Below are 18,314 nucleotides of genomic sequence, written 5' to 3' on the forward strand. Positions count from 1 at the left end.
CTGCTGCATGGTAACACATGTGCACAGCTTAGTGGAAATGTATCATTTCCCTTTATTCTAAGTCACAGTTTCATCTTTCCCACCCACCATACAGGATTTTCCTGACCTTCCACTTTCCGTCTACTGTTTTCACTAGCTGCAGTCTCCTATCTCACCTTACTTTTTTGGGCTTCTGTATTTCCCAGCTGAGGCCTGATGCTATTAAGCTTGATGGGACAATTTTCCTTCAAGCCCTATCAGGTTATCTGACCCAAAAATAGCAACCCATCTGCTCCCTCTCTGTCTTTGAACTGGTCTCACAGCTTTTAATTACCAATAGTGTATTTGAAAAAAAGATTGTGTAGAAGGCTGATAGTAATTTACTTACAATTTAAACTCTTAAAGGGAGCAAAAATGCATGGTAGTATTAAGGGCTTGAGTGAATATCATGTATCACCTTATTGGAAAAGCAGTTTACACCAGAGCTAAGCACACAAAACCGCCACTGTTTTTATTGGATGATGTTCACATAGGCATCGGTTTAATCCTTTACAATAAGTTAAATATATTTCAATAGAGTCTGGCTTTTGTACATTGCAAAACATTATTTTCATTTGGTTGTTGAACCATTTGAATGCTTCATTCCAAATATTTTCTTGAATTAGATATTTATAATTTTAAACATTCAAGCTGGAAACTTGTTTGTTTGAAAAAAAGTCAATGTTACTGTTCACACCAAAATAATTACTGTCTTTATTGAATAATCAATCATGATGTCGTGAGAAGAATACACACAAGACTGGAAATTAATATATGTAAGGGTTAAAATACTGCAAAAATATTATTACATGGTTGTATTAATTGCTTGTCCGCTAATAAAAAGTAGCAGTAATATCTGACCCGTAATCTGATTTCCTTGAATAAGACATTTATGTAAAATTATTGATTATTATTAAAATATGAATTTCACAACTTTGAGAAATAACACCAGTGTTTACTAATGTATATCTGTTCTAATTTCTGTTTCATGAACATTTTTCTTCACAGCTCACATCTATCAAATGTGCCTCTTGGTTAATACAATCCTACAGTATTCTGACAACAAAGCATATTTTCAAATTTTTTACGCTGTTGCAATATTAAACTTTATTCAAAATAGCTTCAACATTTTTTTTCTGTCTAGTTTAAGTTTTAATTGACCTTGGCTTTTCTTATTTTTTAACTTCTGTTCAGGACTTCTAATTTGTCAGATTTTAATTTTCATGAATTTAAGTTACATCTGGTGGAATCAGTTGGTATTATTTAAAGATAATATATAAATTTCCTACTTAAAATAAAAAATAAAACAATTATTCATGATTTTGAGAACTTGAAGTTTAATCCACAGACGATTTTTAATTTGTTTTTTAAGTAAGTCATTGAAAGATAGGTTTACAAATTATAATGCTTAAAAAGATGTTTATCACCAACTCCTCCTAGTGGAACATTGTTCAACCATGTACATAAGACATGGTGACTTGATATGCTTACTGTTGATGCTTTTCGTAATGGACAGAGGTGAAGTACTACTTGCATGAAACAAAGAAAGCAGCTTGCTTATCTCTCAAAACTGCAGAATACAGATTTTGTTGATCTTGCTTTTAGTGGGAGAGAAATCCAAACTGTAATGTTGTGAACAAAAAAGAGCTGTAATTACTTTACAAAATGCACTGTAACAGATTTTCTTTAATTTAAGAAAGCAGTGTGGTGAAACCTAACTAACATGTTTAATATTCTTTGATCATGCTATGACGTGACTCTCCAGTTGTATGATTTGATAATCCTGTAGGAGATCGTCTAATGTGGCTGGAGTATGAATCTAATGCGAGGCATAGCCGTAGCTCATATCTTCCTAACTGGTCCAGGGCTGCCTGGGCATGTTGAAATGCAAATTCTCCCTCCTCTTAATGTTATGGAAAAACAGATGTTTTCCAATTTAATATCACCTACCACGTGAGCATAATTTAGGTATATGTTCAAGCAGGTGTGAGAAGTATTTATTTCATCAATGAGATCAGTATAACCTACAGTGAAGTGCAGTTAACAATATAACTTCAGTCACTGGTTCTGCATTGCACTCCTTAACTATTGACCTGATGACGATAAGTTGTTAAGTAAATTCTTCAATTCTGTTAGGCATAAGCTATGGAAATGTTTGGAAATTTATTTAAATTTTGATGATCAAAATGTTGCATATGAGTCACCCATTTTAAACAATATCTATTTAATTAATAATTTTAACATTTGTCCTTGCTTTCTAGAACACCATGTAGCAGCTCGTTTTCTGATTTTATTATTTGGAAACTCATTTCTAAACTGTGTGTATATCTGTTGATAAAACAGTTTTGTGTGATCTTACCCTTCTCTGAGGGCTTCGCCTTTTTCTAATTCTTGAATAACCCCAAGTAACACCTTAATGGTTTCCTGACTGGAACTGATCAGGTTTTCCATTATTTGCAGCTGTGCTTTCAGGTCCACCACTTCTGTAAGAGGCCTGATTTGCTGACTTGACTCCATTACAGATATTGTTGTCTGATTAGACTGACATTGATTTTCATGTCTGGTTGTAATGTTTGACACAGTAGATTCAGAGGGCTCCTCTTCAGTTTGTGGAGACTGTACTGAACAAGCTTGACCATTCACTGGCAAAGAATGCAGACTGGCTGGTTGCAAAGTTCTCTCAAGTACTTCTCGTGCTGTCACATTTTGTGAAGAATCCCGTGTAAAGGAATTTGATAAATCAGGTTGCAAAAGGTCACAGTTGGTTTCTGTTAAGTGGAAGGAGGTGAACTCTGTTAGCTGCAGCTCACTTTGTGCAGATTGGTTAAAGTTTTGATTTTCTGATGGTACCTTATATTTTGCCATATGACACAGTTGATAATTTTGCTCAGTAGGGTTAGACTCTGTCAAATTTAAAACATGAGCGAGCTCTTCATTGAAACTGTGTATTCCTGGATCCTTGTTGCTAGGATCATCAAAACTGTCACTACCAGCTTGTTTATTCAGTTTGCTGAAGCTTTGTGAGCTGATTTCTGTGTTCATTTGTGAGTCTTTATTGACAGCATTATCTTTAATGTCAATTGTCCAATCATTGTTTTGTCTCCTGAACGTGTCAACAGTCGGAGCAATTTTAATGACGTTCACTTTCTTCCTTTCCAAAGGAAATGTCTTATACCGCTTTTTAAGATCAGGTGATGTCTGCACACCTGTGCTTCTGGTTACATTTGGAATTGACCTTCGTGCAGGCACTGTCATGTATTTGCGATAAGCTGCCTTATAGGAAATGGCTTTCATTGTTTTCTTGTCCAGTTGCTGTGCTGCAGAAAGTCTCTTCTCTTGTTCATTCTGTGCCTCACGGATATCTTTAAATCTCACCTGTAGAGCTTTATTTCTTTTTCTAATGTGCCTGTTTGGATCCAGTGCGTATTTCATTTCCAATGTCTGTGAAGCTGCCTGTTCAGCTTCATTCTCTGTACTTGTGAGTTCACATTTGCTTGGTTCCTTACTCACCATCTTTTACCTACAATTGAGAACAATGGAAATCATTTTTGAAAACAGCTTGTACTGTGTGAAGGATTGTGTGTATCAAAATCTTTGTTGTAAATTACTGTTGAACTTGTACAATGAGATGCACTTTTGTGAAAATTAATTTAACTGTGTAATTATTTTTGAGTCTGTCCATTCCCTCCCCAACTCCACCCCATTGTCTTATTTCACAAGGAAAATTCACTGCATGCTAAAGCTTTATGGCAAAACTAGAGTAAAACAGTTTTATAAATCTGATGGTTTTGCTAGTTTGCACAGGGCTACAATTGCTTTTAATCAGACTAGCTTATCTTAAGAACAGAGGGAAATTGAAAAAACTATCTAAGCATTCATCTTGGTGGGGAGAGGGATCAGAATGCATCAGCATTGTTCTTAATTGAGTTTCATGACAATGAAACTTTTTTTTACAGCCAATGAAGCAGTAGAATCTTACATAGAGATATAATCTTTGATTTGAGTAAATGCACAAGCTATGTATTCGTGTGTACTGCTGAATTCATTCAGAGATCCACCAAGCAAAGCCTGTTTAGCTGTCTTCAAGTACTGAGAGTTTGACAGCAATGGTATTTGCATCTAATTAAAAAAAAACTTAGTGTGTGGCCTTCTTAGTCTGTGTTTAAATTATTCTTGATCTTGAATACTAAGGATGTTCCTTTACAAAGATTAATTCTCAGTCAGAATATTGTCTGTTTGCTTGAAAGGAAAGACTAAAATAAAGGTTAGTTTCTGGAGTAAATTTGTGGGGTCAGTGAGTGAAGTTTCACATGCACTTATATTTGATTGAGTTCTAAGTACATTTTATCCACTATAAACTTGGTTTAATGTTGAAGTCTACATTTTAAAAAAAATGTTTATGACTTTAAGTAGGATTTAATTTAATGCTACTTGTCCAAAAAGATGCAAGTAGGCGGCACAGTGGCTCAGAGGTAGTACTGCTGGCTGAGTGCCAGGGACCTGAGTTCGATTCGAGCCTCGGGTGACTGTATGTGTGAAGTTTGCACATTATTCTCCCCGTGTCTGCATGGGTTTCCTCCAGGTGCTCTAGTTTCTTTCCGCAATCCAAAGATGTGCAGGTTAGGTGAATTGGCCATGCTAAATTGCCCATAGTATTCAGGGATGTGTAGGTTTAATGCATTAATCAGGGGTAAAGGTAGGGGAAAGGGTCTAGGCGGATTAGTCTTCGGATGGTCAGTGTGGACTTGTTGGGCCAAAGGTCCTGTTTCCACACTGTAGGAATTCTATTCTATTCTATTTGAAGTATTCCAAGTTACTTCATTCACCTGAAGTCACCAAGATAAGAGTGGCTGAATTTATAACCTGAAGGTAGGAAGGGCATCTGTTTAGAGTCAGTGAGGCTCTTTTACATATTCATTTTGAATTGCAAAAACATTATTGTAACCTGACATTAATTTTAATTTGGGTCTAAGCATAGAAGCCACAACAACTTTTCCACCAAACTGGCTGGGAAGAGGCCAAAGACTGTTAAGTCTGTCAAATCCAAGATGGCGGAGGAGTAGGACTCCTCAGCCGGAGCTCATCCGCTTTGTCTGTTTCTTTTCTTTTAGTTTTTCTTTTCATTTTTTCCCCCTTTGTCCTTCCCTATTGCCTGTCCTTGAGCCTCAAGGGAAGTCATCGCAGACTTCAGGCCTTAGTGTGGAATCCCGGCCTTTAGGTGAAGCCAGCGAGGACTCCCAGCCTCAGCACAGACTCCCAGCCTCATCATGGATTCCTGGTCCCGGGAGCCTCGAGGTGGACTCCCAGACCTGAGATGAATCCAGACCGGACTCCTGGCAATGCCCAGCATAGTCTGGAGGCTATGTGCAGTTGTGGCCTGGCACTGTTATTCTGAACTTTTTATTTCCTTATTTTTCTAATGTATTCCTTTGATTTTGTACTTTTGTACCTAAGATGATATGGATTTTTGATTTCTTTATCTTTCTAATTTTTCTCTAAGAATTTGTACTTAACAATCTGTACTTAGGTACCTTTGTACCTAAGATGGTGCCATAGGTGGCGACTTGTGAATTTTTCACAGCACTAAAGATTACATGTAACAGTAAAGCTAATTCGTATTTGGAGTCTTTTACTTATCCTTATTAGGTTGAAGTGGAGGGGAGCATGATCTGAGCCATAATTGGAAAATTTAGGCCTTTCTTCCACTTCCCTCCCTTGAGACCTTCCTGGAACTGTGCAGATGTGTAAATTATATTAGGCATAAGATTCTAATGCAATTTTCAGCTACCATTGACAAGTAATTCATGTTCCCATTGGTACTTGGCATAGGAACACTGGAACAGAGTAAACCATTCAGCCATCAAGACAAAATTGCCATTCAATTATATCATGACTGATCATTTATCTCAAGCCACTTTTTAGCAATGCCTCCATATCTCTTGATGTCATTAGGGTTAAGAAATCTTCCAGTTTTTACTTGAATATGATCAATAATTGAGCTTTCAGAGCTCTCTAAAGTAGAAAATTCTAAATGTTATCCATTTTCTGAATGAAGAAATTCCTCCTTATCTCTCTCTCACCTTATTCTGAGACATTGTCTCCTGGTCTTAGATTCACCAGCCAAGTGAAACTTCCAATCTACAACCACTCTGTCTCATAGAAGAAACTTGTAACTTTCAATGAGACATTTCTCATGCTTCTAGAGAACAGAGGCCCAGATTCCTTAATCTCGCTTTATCAAAAACTCTCATTAGTCAGGGATTAGTCTTTTGAACCTCCATTGTAATCCTTCGATGGTAAGTCTGACATCCTTACCTGGTTTGGTCTACATGTGACTCTAGACCCACAGCAATGTACTTGATTCTTAACTGTCTTCTGGGAAATTATAGTTAGGCACTAAATTATTATTTCTTACTTTGATTTTTGTACTTAGCTAGAGATGTTCACATCCGATGATGAACACAAAAAAGGAGAAATACTTCAGTTCTGGTCTCGTCAAGATTCTATACAACTGAATGGCCTAAGCAATGGTCCTAATAAAAATTGCTTTCAAAGCTTTATAAATCGAAAAAAAATTGGCACTTTTTTTGTTAAATCAATGCAATAAAAGATTATTTCCCTGGACTTTGTACAAATCTTCCACACTAATCTGTTCCCTCAACATTTCCTTTATATCTAACTTCCAGCTCTGCTCTACAACAGAGACTCTCGATTTCCTGCACCCATACTCCACCCACCACATGGTTAATCTTTTTCCATGCTAAAAGCTGGAAAAATAATTCTAATCAACCCAAACATAATTGGAAATGAGACTGATGCCAGTGGCTGAATGGTAGTCTTGTAACAGCATCAGAAATGCAAAAATCAATTCTAGAGTTAAATGATGAGTTTTCAAAACACTATTCAGGTTCACACATTTCAGATGTTTTGGAATTGTTTAACTGTATAATTATTGGAAGCTTTCAAATTCTATTTCATTAAATTACTAAGTCCAAGTTGAATATGATTTTTAAAAAGTAAATAGATTTAAGTAAAAACATTGAAATGATTTGACTTACACTCCAGGCAGTTCAACAAAAAGATTTTCTCTAAACAAACCTGTTATGGTTAAATTGTCTTATTGCTGCACTTTGAAAACTAAACAATTTTAAAGATAATTAGAACAACTGAATTGATGCTACAGTTTCTACTATGAAACGTTATTCTTTTTATATTTTTTATTGTTATGTATCAGAACAGACATTGTACTGTTCCCATGCATATGGGATCTTTATTCTTTAGCTCAATTCTTTACTTTCACAATACTTACTATTATAGAAAAATAAGAGTTTGAATTCATATAATGTTTTTGAGGCTGTGAAAAAAATACTTCTAATGTTAGGCTAGTAAAGCAGTAACCAATTTGCACACAGCTATCTCCAACAAGTAGCAATATTGTAATGACCCTTTTTTAAAATGTTTATGATTGAGTTATGGAAATTTGTCTAGGATAGTAAGGATAACTCATTTGCACTTTCACCTGAGACAGTTATCTTAGCCTAAAATTTTATATTCACGTCTGTGGTGTGGGGCTTTAACTCATCACCATCTAACATAGAAGTGAAAGTGTTACCAACTTAGACAAGGCTAACACATCATGTTGGCACCTATTAATAATAGATTATTAAAAGGTGCTAATTTAAGAGTTAAAAGAAGTGAGACAGCAGCAGTATGCTTGTGCTGGAATTAACTGGTTCTGTTTCCTTTTTAAATTCTGGGTGAGATCTATTTAAATATTATATGACACCTATTAGAAATATCTTAATCTTCATATCACAGCAGAAATACATTGGAAGTAGAAAGTACTTATCATTTTGCAGAATTGCTTTCTAAAGATTATATATCATCTTTATGTAACACAAAATTTATGATGTGGCCCAAGATCTTTCTTGATTCATTACAGTCCTGTTTCTTCATATGCTGCAAGACAATCCCACCAGATGTTTTGGGCGGTTGCAACATGAACTGTTTTCCAGATACTATAACAATTTTATATATCTTGTTTGAAATAATTTTATTATGGGCTTTATACAAATGTAAATATAATGACCCTATTCATACACTTATGTGCTATGAAATCTGCTACGCAATCTGTTTAAACATTTTGAGGTCTTTATTTCAAAATTACATTTTCTGTTTTCCACTATCATTTTCATAGCAGATAAGTAGCATGGGACATTGCAAGAGTTTCTTCAATATAAAAATGATTCATAAAGAATTTTGAACTTTAAAGTCAAAGACTGAAAATATTAATGATGAATGGATCTGATTTCTTAAATTGACATTTGTTTCATTTGAAATGCAGGCTTGATAAATGCACTTATTTAATGACCTGTTGTACAGTTATTACAACAACATAACTGTTTAGTTTTCTAAAGCGCTTTTTAATTACGTCATGAAGTTCATTTCTTATATGTTGGATGGTTTTGCATAGCATGGATCATTGGAAATTTCACTTTTAAAAATAAACAGAAATGGACCCAGAATATGTGACTTGGAAACAGCAGTATTAACGAGAACGCATTTGATATAGACACAGAAAAACAGAAACTTAGTGACATAAATTTGGGGTGGGATTATGCATTCTAGATGTAATGTTACCTTTGGGTTGTAGATCGGATTTAATATATTCTTCAGACCGACATAACAGTTGCTTCTCTTCAATTGAAGTCAGAAAGCAATAATTTCTTAATGTTAAATGGTATATGCCAAGGATAGGTTTTTACTGACAAGTTCTATTTGAAAGAATTTGTATTTTAGTATATTTTATGCACTTTGCCAATGACAAACTTCCCAAAGGCATCTTTGACAGATTCAGTTATTATTTAAATGTAATGTACAATTTGTTCAATATACATAATAGTTTTTTTAAGTGACAATGCATAACTTAGACATTTTAGTCAATAATCAGTAGATTCCTTCTCTGATATTTTATAGCTCTAGTTAAGGTAGTCCACATCTTTTATATCCTTCAGAAAATAATATCATTTTCTTCAAGATCATCCACAGAAGTATAAATGGAATGTAAATTATATTCAATATTTGTTATTATTGTTCTGCAATGAATGTTTACCTGTTATTTTGGTCTTAGGCACAGTTAATTCCAAATTAACTTTGTGAAAAATTGAAGCAAAGATATTGATGGAATTGCGCTTGGTGGTATTATGATGAAGTATCTTCATGTTTTAGTTCTTGAAACTTTCAAATAACTAGCACTGAGATACGATATCTAAAATAAACTGTGTTTTTGACCATTAGTAACATGTGTTTTTCTCAAATATTTAAATATAAAATAACTTAATTGTCTGAACATTTATTTGACTACTTAATCATAAGATTTACTGATCAGGTAGATAGCTAATTTTAAATTTCAAAAAAGTGTCTTTTTAGCCACCTTTTCTTAATTCCAACCAAAAGTGTTCTTAATTTTAAACCTTCTGTTTTATTTATCTAAACCATCTGTTTTTCATAAGAACTAACTTTGCTTGTTTAATCTTTTGGTTTATTTCCAACATAAACCCAATTAAATCAAACAAACTTAGTGAAAACACCTATAAGTAACCAATGCACCTTGGTGTGACTTGAGAAAGGTTGAATGTTTTTTAGATTCGTCGTGCTTTCTGACTTAACTGTTTGGCTTTGGAATGCTCAGTATGTTCTACTGTCTTTTTTTAATATTAAAGATGGGTAACCATCAACAAACTTGATCTTATATAAAAAAGTTGATAATAAAACAGTCTCTAAGGCAGGAAATGAAGGAGTTAAAATGAAGTAATGCTGCAAGCCAATGGTATGAACCAGAATGGTAAAATGGTCTACTATGTACTTGAACCATACCATTTGTAAACCATCATAACAAGCTTAAAATTCATACTGGAGGTGTGATTTCTGTAAAGTTGCTAAGCAAATGAATATTTTCTAAAAGGATTTAAAGCTGTGAGAATTATTTATCATCTTTCCAGCAGCATAGATGTGTAGTGCTTTGCTGTATCGTTACAGGGGATTTCCAAGGTAACAGGAGCACAATAAAACCAAGCTGTGCTATGAGTATCCTGAAGTGTTCTGATTATTTCAAATCATTGCCTTATAGTTTCTACTTGTCATCATTTACCATCAGATCTCACTGGACAACGTATCTCAGAAGGTTTTTATGCATGCCTGTCTCTAAATTATTTCTGTCAAGCTGTCACTTATAAATTATGTGATGATAGAAAAGCTGCAGCAATGGGGATGCAGGTAAAAAGACATGAGTTTATTTGGATGTTTGAGCAAGAGTCTGTTTTGTAAATTCCTTAAAATAAATCACATTATATTCAATGTGTAAGTATAGTAGACTTTGAAAATAATAACAGTTATAAAGTGCAAGCAGAACACAAATCTCCTTTCAAAATCTGTAATGTATATTGTATTCAAGTCTATGCTATCCATGCTCAGAAGCTACATTTTTTCAATTAGGCAATGCTGAAATTAATTTAAACATTTGTCATGAGAAATAAGAGTTATGAAATTAAAACAAAAATTATTGCTTACCTTTAAGTAAATTAGAAGTGAAGGCGCAACGTCTGAGTGCTGCTTCTGTCGTTAAAATCCATGTGTGTATGAAGTAGATTTTCAGTAATGATCCAGCACTGTAAAATACCAAGTGTTAGCTTACTTCCCAAGCTGCGCATTAAGCTATTGCTCAAAGTTCCATCTCCTCCATAGTGTTTAGTCTGCACCTTTCTCCTTATAACAGTGAGACATTTAGCCAGCTGTGACCAATGATGCTTTCACTCGAGGCAGCCATGCACTTATAAAATTTCCTGCTACTGAGATTGCTGTGTACAAGCTCTCCAGGCTGCTGGGGAAGTCCAATTCCTATCAGCTGCTACTGGCAAGCTGTGCATGCAAAGCAAGACATAGCCTCCTTATCATCTTGGCTGAGATGTTCTACAGTGGATCCATGCCAGCAAGCTATTACACAAACTGAATTCTAGGCTTCTTGAAGTGAGAGTGAAAAATGATATTTTGCTGCAGTTTTTTTTAATTGGATGTTTTCTGCCCACATGTTCCATGCTGACATTTGAGAGAAAACAATCAATTCCTGTAGTATTATAGGCTGCTGGCTCCCACGAGGGAGAGTTAGAATATTAGTGATTTAACCCCTCTTCACACTTAGTGGAATTTTGATAAACTTGTTGAATCTGAAAGTGAAACTATTCTGTGTACTAATATGCGTAACTGATCTTTAAGCAAAAAACTTAAATATTGATGATTAATTAACACACTTTCTACTTGGACTGTTGAGCACAGTGCAACTATTAGTTTAACAGAGGCTGCATGTTAATTGTTTTCCCTGCCATTTAGTGCTATGACATTTTCATTCCATATCATTTTCTTATAAAACTCCCTTTATTTGCAAAAAATGCAAATCTACTTTTAAAAGTATCTGACTTTTGTTGCATCTGCTTTAGCCAAAATACTAAAACCCAGAAACCTCATTTGCATTCATATAAAATAAAACAGTAACACCATATTTTCAAAGCTAGAGGTCATGTGAGAGCAGTGCATACGAAAGTTGGCAGCTTTTATTTAATTGCGAAGGGACTGCTGTCTGCATCAGTTGACGCATATAGCGGTGAACAGTTGGGAGTCGTTCATCAGTTTAGTCAGTTGGGAGCACTACCATCATTAGTTGGTGAGCTAAAAGCAATTCTTTTCATATTGCTGCATCTTCAATGACATTAAATAGGTCACTGCTCTTAGACTTGTAATGTGACTCTGGAGATTTTTCTTATTGGGGAATCATAACATGCAGAAACTGCCGATGCACTACATTTGAACAGTCACTTGTTAGTACCTACCACTGCTTAGATGTATGTGAATCTAAATTATGTATGTTGACCAAGAAGATCATACTTCTGTACATGACCATTCAAATATAATTTTTTGTCTGGTTTCAGTTTTTCTGTAGTTACCTTTTAAGTGCAGGTCAGCTCATGAATTACCAGTTATCATATTTCATTGCAACGTACTGTTTCAAGTTGAGTGAACTAAAACTTAATTGCAATTTTCTTTTACAATACCTATGGTTTGTAAGTATTCAACAAAACTTTGCTCACTAATATGGGTTACAAAGGTTTTTAATTTGAGTTAATAATATAAATTTAATTTTTATAGATTTCTGCAATTTAATTTCATAGATGAGCCAAAATTGCATGGTTATTCTGGAAAAGGCATCACTTCTTATCTCTAAGAATTATTTGAGCTTGTCATTGTTACTAATGATTTGTCTGTAAGGATCTTATTGATTTGCACTCCTGTAGGTTTTAATGTATGTCTGTACGATCTGTTCAAGAAGTTTATGATACATTGTGAGGACAGTTGAAAGACTTAAGGAGGTGTATTATCAGAATACGGTGGTGAATATGTTCAAATTATTCTTTGTCCTTTGCAACATAATTGCAGTCCTTTGAGCACATTTTTTTTGTTCAGGTGCATCATTTATTTATTATTTTCTATTTTACTTGTTTTGTTTCACACTATAATAAAATCTTTTGTTGCCAATTTGACATCCTAAATACAACAACACAAGTAAGTTTATTGTCTCCTTAAAGATTATCATTAAATTTCCAAAAACATGTAAAATTGGAATAGTACAGCTAATCGTTTCAGGTGCACCATTTTATATTAGCAGCAATATATGTGTAAGAAGTACTGCTTTAATGCTTCATCAAAATTATAATGACACTTTCTTTGGTGATCTTCATAAGCATTAGTAGTGTGATATGTCAGTAATGTGTATTTGGTGTTAGGAATTTACCAAATTAAAGTATTGCTTTGCCTAACTATTCTCTACTAAAGATAAAGATTACTGCGACCTTCACAAGAAGTGTTGTCTTGAGTTGTCCCTCTCTGCAGGAGTAGCAATATTTTACTGACATAGATGTTGGTGATTGGTATGTGAGAAGCAAATGATGGGAGAAAGGTGAATTGTGAACCATGTAACTTGAAAATCTTTGGGAAGGAAGGATGGGGCTTTGATGCATGGAATATCTGGAAGAGAGCAAGGACAAGTGTTTCCTCTTCCAAGCTGCTTCAACACTAACATACTAATTTTATGTACTGTGGTTGTTCGCCGTATCTTAATAACTGCACGTACACTTGCTGAAGAAATGCAGAAACAAAGTAATGTATAAAAAAGAAAACTATGTCATTTTGTGTGCACAGTTGAATCTGCTTATGTGTGGGCACAATTGGTTGTGCCTTGTCAGGTTGCATCTCGGTAAGGTTGTTGTGTAATTATTAGGAGCATATGCTAAAACTTGGAGAAAGTGAGGCCTGCAGATGCCGGAGATCAGAGTCAGAGTGTAGTGCTGGAAAAGCACAGCAGGTCAGGTAGCATCTAAGGAGCAGGAGATTCGATGTTTTGGGATAAGCTTAATTCCTGGTGATGGGTTTATGCCCGAAGCGTCGATTCTCCTGCTTCTCGGATGCTGCCTGACCTGCTGTACTTTTCCAGCACCGCACTCTCGACATATGTTAAAACTTCACTTGTTAGGCTGATCATGATATTAGTCAGCATTTGTCACTGATTCAATTGTAGAGGTACCATTTTTGACTTAAGCGCTCCAGCTACTGCTTTCCCTAACCTCATATATATTCAGTAGCAAAAAGGATGCCCACCAGTATTATTCATAGGGTTCGTTAACTATTTCTGGGTTGCTTATTTAATTCTACTGTGTGTTCTTGAATTAATCTGCTATTTTGTGCTTATATTTAAATTGTTAAATTCTACAGGCACTGGTGTTCCATTTGGTAAAATTCTTAGTTTTCAATTACAGGCATCTGCTTGCAATACTTAATTTCAGTGATAAGTTGAGTGTGTGGTGCTGGAAAAGCACAGCAGGTCAAGTAACATCCAAGGAGCAGGAGAATCAATGTTTCAGGCAAGAGCACATCATAAAACCAGCAGACAAGAGGGCGCAATGGTAGTTTGATGCACTGACCTCTACACTGCTGGAGCCAGGCGCCAACTCAAAAACACCTCCTCCTACTGCCCTCTTGACCATGACTTCAGCCTTCCCCCCGCCCCCACCCCACCCCCATCACCAAATCATCATCACCCAGACCACACACAACCTCATCACCTCACGGGATCCTCCACCCACAGCTTCCAACCTCAGTCCTGGAACCCCGCACTGCCCAGTTCTACCTCCTAGCCAAGATTCAGAAGCCTGACTGCCCCGGCCGACTCATTGTCTTGGCCTGCTCCTGCCCCACCAAACTTTTCTCCATCATACCTTGATATGTCCTATTCCCCCTGTCCAGGAACACCCCATATATGTTTGGGACACTACCCACGCTCTCCACCTTCTCCAAGACCTTTGTTTCCTTGACTCCAATGCCTCATCTTCATTGTGGATACCAGTCTCTATACACCTCTGTCTTCCATGACGAGGGCCTCCAAGCCCTCCGTTTTTTCCTCTCCCGCTGTCCCCACCAGTACCCCTCCACTGACACATGCATTTGTTTGGTTGAACTGGTCCTCACCCTCAATAATTTCATCTTTGAATTCTCCCACTTCCTCCAGCCAAAAGGGGTAGCCATCAGCACCTGCATAGGCCCCAGCTATGCCTGTCTCTTTGTCGTTTACATGGAACAGTCCATCTTCCGCAGCTACACCGGCACCATTTCCTGCACTACATTGATGACTGTATCAGTACCACCTTGTGCTCCAATGATGAGGTTGAACAGTTCATCAACAAGTTCCACCCTAACCTTAAGTTCACCTGGACCATCTCAGACTTCCTGGACCTCTTCAACTCCATCAACAATGACCGACTCAAAACGGACATCTTTTACAAACTTACCACTTCCCACCCTGCCTTCTGTAAAAATGCTATCCGTTATTCCCAATTCCTCTGCCTCCGCTGCATCTGTTTCCAGGAGGACCAGTTCCATCACAGAACATACCAGATGGCCTCCTCCTTCAAAGTCCGCAATTTCCCCTCCCACATGGTAGTTAATGCCCTCCAGTGCATCTAATCCACTTCCCGGACCTCCGCCCTCGAAACCCAGCCCTCCAACCGCCACAAGAACAGACCCTCCCCTCCCCCCCCGGGTCCTCACCTTCCACCCCACCAACCTCTGTATACATCGCATCATCTTCTGTCACCTACAAACTGACCCCACCACCAGACATCTGTATTCCGTAAAGACGATTCCCTCCGCAACACTCTCCTCAGGTCCACATCCCTCAGCAACCCACCACCCCTCCCGACTTCCCCTTCCACCACAGGAATTGCAAAATCTGCACCGACACCTCTCCCCTCACCTCTGTCCAAGGCCCCAAAGAAGCCTTCCACAGCCATCAGAGTTTTACCTGCGCTTCCACACATGTAATTTACTGTAACTGTTGCTTCCAATATGGTCTCCTCTACGTCGGGGAGACAGGACGCCTACTTTCAGAGCACTTCAGAGAGGGTCTCTGTGACACATGTGCCAACCAACCCTACCGTCCTATAGCTGAACACTTCAACTCCCCCACTCCGCCAAGGACATGCAGTTCCTGGGCTGCCTCCGTTGCCACACCCTAACCAACCGATGCCTGGCAGAAGAATGCTTCATATTCCACCTTGGACCTTCCAACCACACTGCATCAATGTGGACTTCTCCAGTTTCTTCATTTTCTCTCCCCCCACCTTATCTCAGTTGCAACTTTCAAAATTGGCACCATCCTCATGACCTGTCATACTTGTCCATCTTCCTTCCTACCTATCCGTTCCACTCTCCTCTATGACCCACTACCATTACTCCCACCTCCATCTACCTATCACACTTTCAGCTACTTTCCTCCCCCCAGCCCCACCGTCCTCCAATTCTCTCTCCAACTCCTCAGCTCCCAAGTCTCGTTCCTGATGAAGGGCTCTTGCCCAAAATGCTGATTCTCCTGCTCCTTCGATGCTTCCTGACCTGATGTCCTTTTCCAGCACCACACTTCAGACTCTGATCTCCAACATCTGCAGTCCTCACTTTCTCCTAGTTAATTTCAATTATGACTACTGTAGTTTCTATCTGTGTTGGTCTGCAGCATGACTGGATGATTGACTACAGAGGCAACAGAGGAGGACATACAGCAAAGAAGGATTCCTAGCAAGATGTCTTGTCCAATTAGGATTTTCCCAAAGCAACTCTCTTATCTCAGTCTCTGAAGAAAGTTCATTTTATTGAAATCTGTCACAAATTGTAGGTAGTGTTGGGGCCTCACAGCAGGGTGAGAACACCACTTCCAGTGACTATAAGCATAATATTGACTGCACATACATTGCTTTTCGTTGCAACATCTAAATGTAGACATGCAGTGCAACCACATAGATTTCTAGTCTTGTGTGCACATTAGATGTTAACCACATTCAGCATAACATACTTGTGCATGCTTAGTATCCATGGAATCATTATGACTTTATTTTGTACCACTATGTGAGCTACCATGCAAAACAAGCAAGTGGCAACTACAGATAGGGACTATCTACAGAACAGCAGGTTTACAACTCCAGTGTGCAACCTAACCATGTGCATAGCATGAATCTAAAGTGAGCTGAGCTGTGCTGCCACACACAATGCCATAGAGCAAACCATTAAACAATGCATCTGCTGCCAGTATCTCCTGGAGAAGCCCGGCAGTGTTTATTGCAGCATGTTGCATTGTTGACTTTGGAGTGCTGTATTATAAGGGCTTATGCCCGAAACGTCGATTCTCCTTCTCCTTGGATGCTGCCTGACTTGCTGTGCTTTTCCAGCAACACATTTTTAAACTCTGATCTCCAGAATCTGCAGTCCTCATTTTCTCCTAGAACTGTATTATGCTCAATCTTGTCATCCTGAGGGCGCACACACCCTATTGTCCAGGTAAAAGGAAAGCAACTGAGAAAGAGGTAGAAAGGCGATTGCAACTATCACATTGTCTTTCTGATTGGGCTGTCCATGATCAATTTGTTTGACTGCGGTGCCAATAAAAAAAAAAATCCATTTTCCCCTTCTGCAAGATTTGCAGATTTTCCTTCCTTCTGTTTCTGACATTCCTTGGCCAGAATGCTGAAATAAATTCATAGCAAGATAATTAAATGGAAAAAGAATTCACTCGTACTTTATGGTTGATATTTTGTTAAATGGAAATGTCAAATTATTTTAAATAAGAGCTGTCCTTTTTTCAATAAACAAATGTCTTGTGGAGCTAATTGATAAACTGTGAACTGTATTTGAAATGAATTGTCTATGTTAATGAGTTAGCATATTCATAACCTGTCTCGTGTTGCCTTTCCGAAATAGTTGCAATTAATCAATGGTTTACAATCCATGTTGGATGGCAATGCTGAAATGTAGTTTCACCAACCTAACTGAACATTTGTTGATTCGACATTATTGAAAGAGTGGTACATTGTTCAAGGACAGCAGAGGTGTTGTAGCTATGACTAATCCAGAACCTTAATCTAATCCTGTGGGGACTTGGGTTCAAATTCCACCATGGCAAATAGTGAAATATGAACTCAATAAAATCTGGAATTATCATATATCCGTTATCAATCGTTAAAACTCATCTGGTTCACTAATACCTTTTTATGGAAATAAAACTGCCATCTGCATTCAGCTACCTGTGATTACAGACCAATACAAATGTGGTTGACTCTCTGAGTAAGCGATGGCACCATGTAGTCCCAGAGGACTATGTGGCTGCTGTCTCATTATAGAGAGATGATTAGTGGTAGTTCAACCTAAAGGGAGGAGAGGTCAAAAAGGAGGGGCCTTCATGGCAACCTCCACCGATGCAGAAATTGAACCTGTTATTGGCGTCACTCTACATTGCAAACCAGCCTTCCAGCCAACTGATTTAAATAACCCACAGTTGCACTCTGAAATAGGCCAGGCAGCCAATCAATCATGGGCAGTCAGAGATGGGTACAAAGTACCAACTCTGCCAATGACACAGACATCCCATATCAGAATCAACATAGAACAATACAGCACAGAACAGGTCCTTCGGCCCACGATGTTGTGCCGAACATTTGTCCTAGCTTAAGCACCCATCCATGTACCTATCCAATTGCCACTTAAAGTTCGCCAATGATTCTGACTCTGCCACTCCCACAGGCAGCGCATTCCATGCCCCACCACTCTCTGGGTAAAGAACCTACCCCTGACATCTCCCCTATACCTTCCACCCTTCACCTTAAATTTATGTCCTCTGTTGTACCCGGGGAAAACGTTTCTGACTGTCT

At 37.6% G+C, this 18,314-nt stretch overlaps 2 protein-coding genes across 2 annotated transcripts in view; one reads left to right on the forward strand and one right to left on the reverse strand.

Moving 5' to 3' along the window:
* insyn2a (inhibitory synaptic factor 2A) overlaps nt 1-10,721 on the reverse strand; it is a 52,855-nt gene extending 42,134 nt beyond the window's left edge. Inside the window, exons 1-2 of the mRNA XM_087998958.1 lie at nt 10,588-10,721; nt 2,378-3,538 (exon numbers count right to left, since the gene is read on the reverse strand). Of these exons, the coding sequence (XP_087855084.1) occupies nt 2,378-3,531 (1,154 nt within the window). The 5' untranslated portion in view covers nt 3,532-3,538; nt 10,588-10,721. The remainder of the gene's footprint in view (nt 1-2,377; nt 3,539-10,587) is intronic.
* dock1 (dedicator of cytokinesis 1) overlaps nt 1-18,314 on the forward strand; it is a 592,086-nt gene that overhangs the window by 266,358 nt on the left and 307,414 nt on the right. The gene's annotated exons all lie outside the window — the stretch shown is intronic.

Source organism: Chiloscyllium plagiosum, unplaced genomic scaffold (assembly GCF_037043375.1).
Source record: "Chiloscyllium plagiosum isolate Xiang-an unplaced genomic scaffold, Cpla_swu_hap1 HiC_scaffold_22, whole genome shotgun sequence".
Taxonomy (NCBI): Eukaryota; Metazoa; Chordata; class Chondrichthyes; order Orectolobiformes; family Hemiscylliidae; genus Chiloscyllium; species Chiloscyllium plagiosum.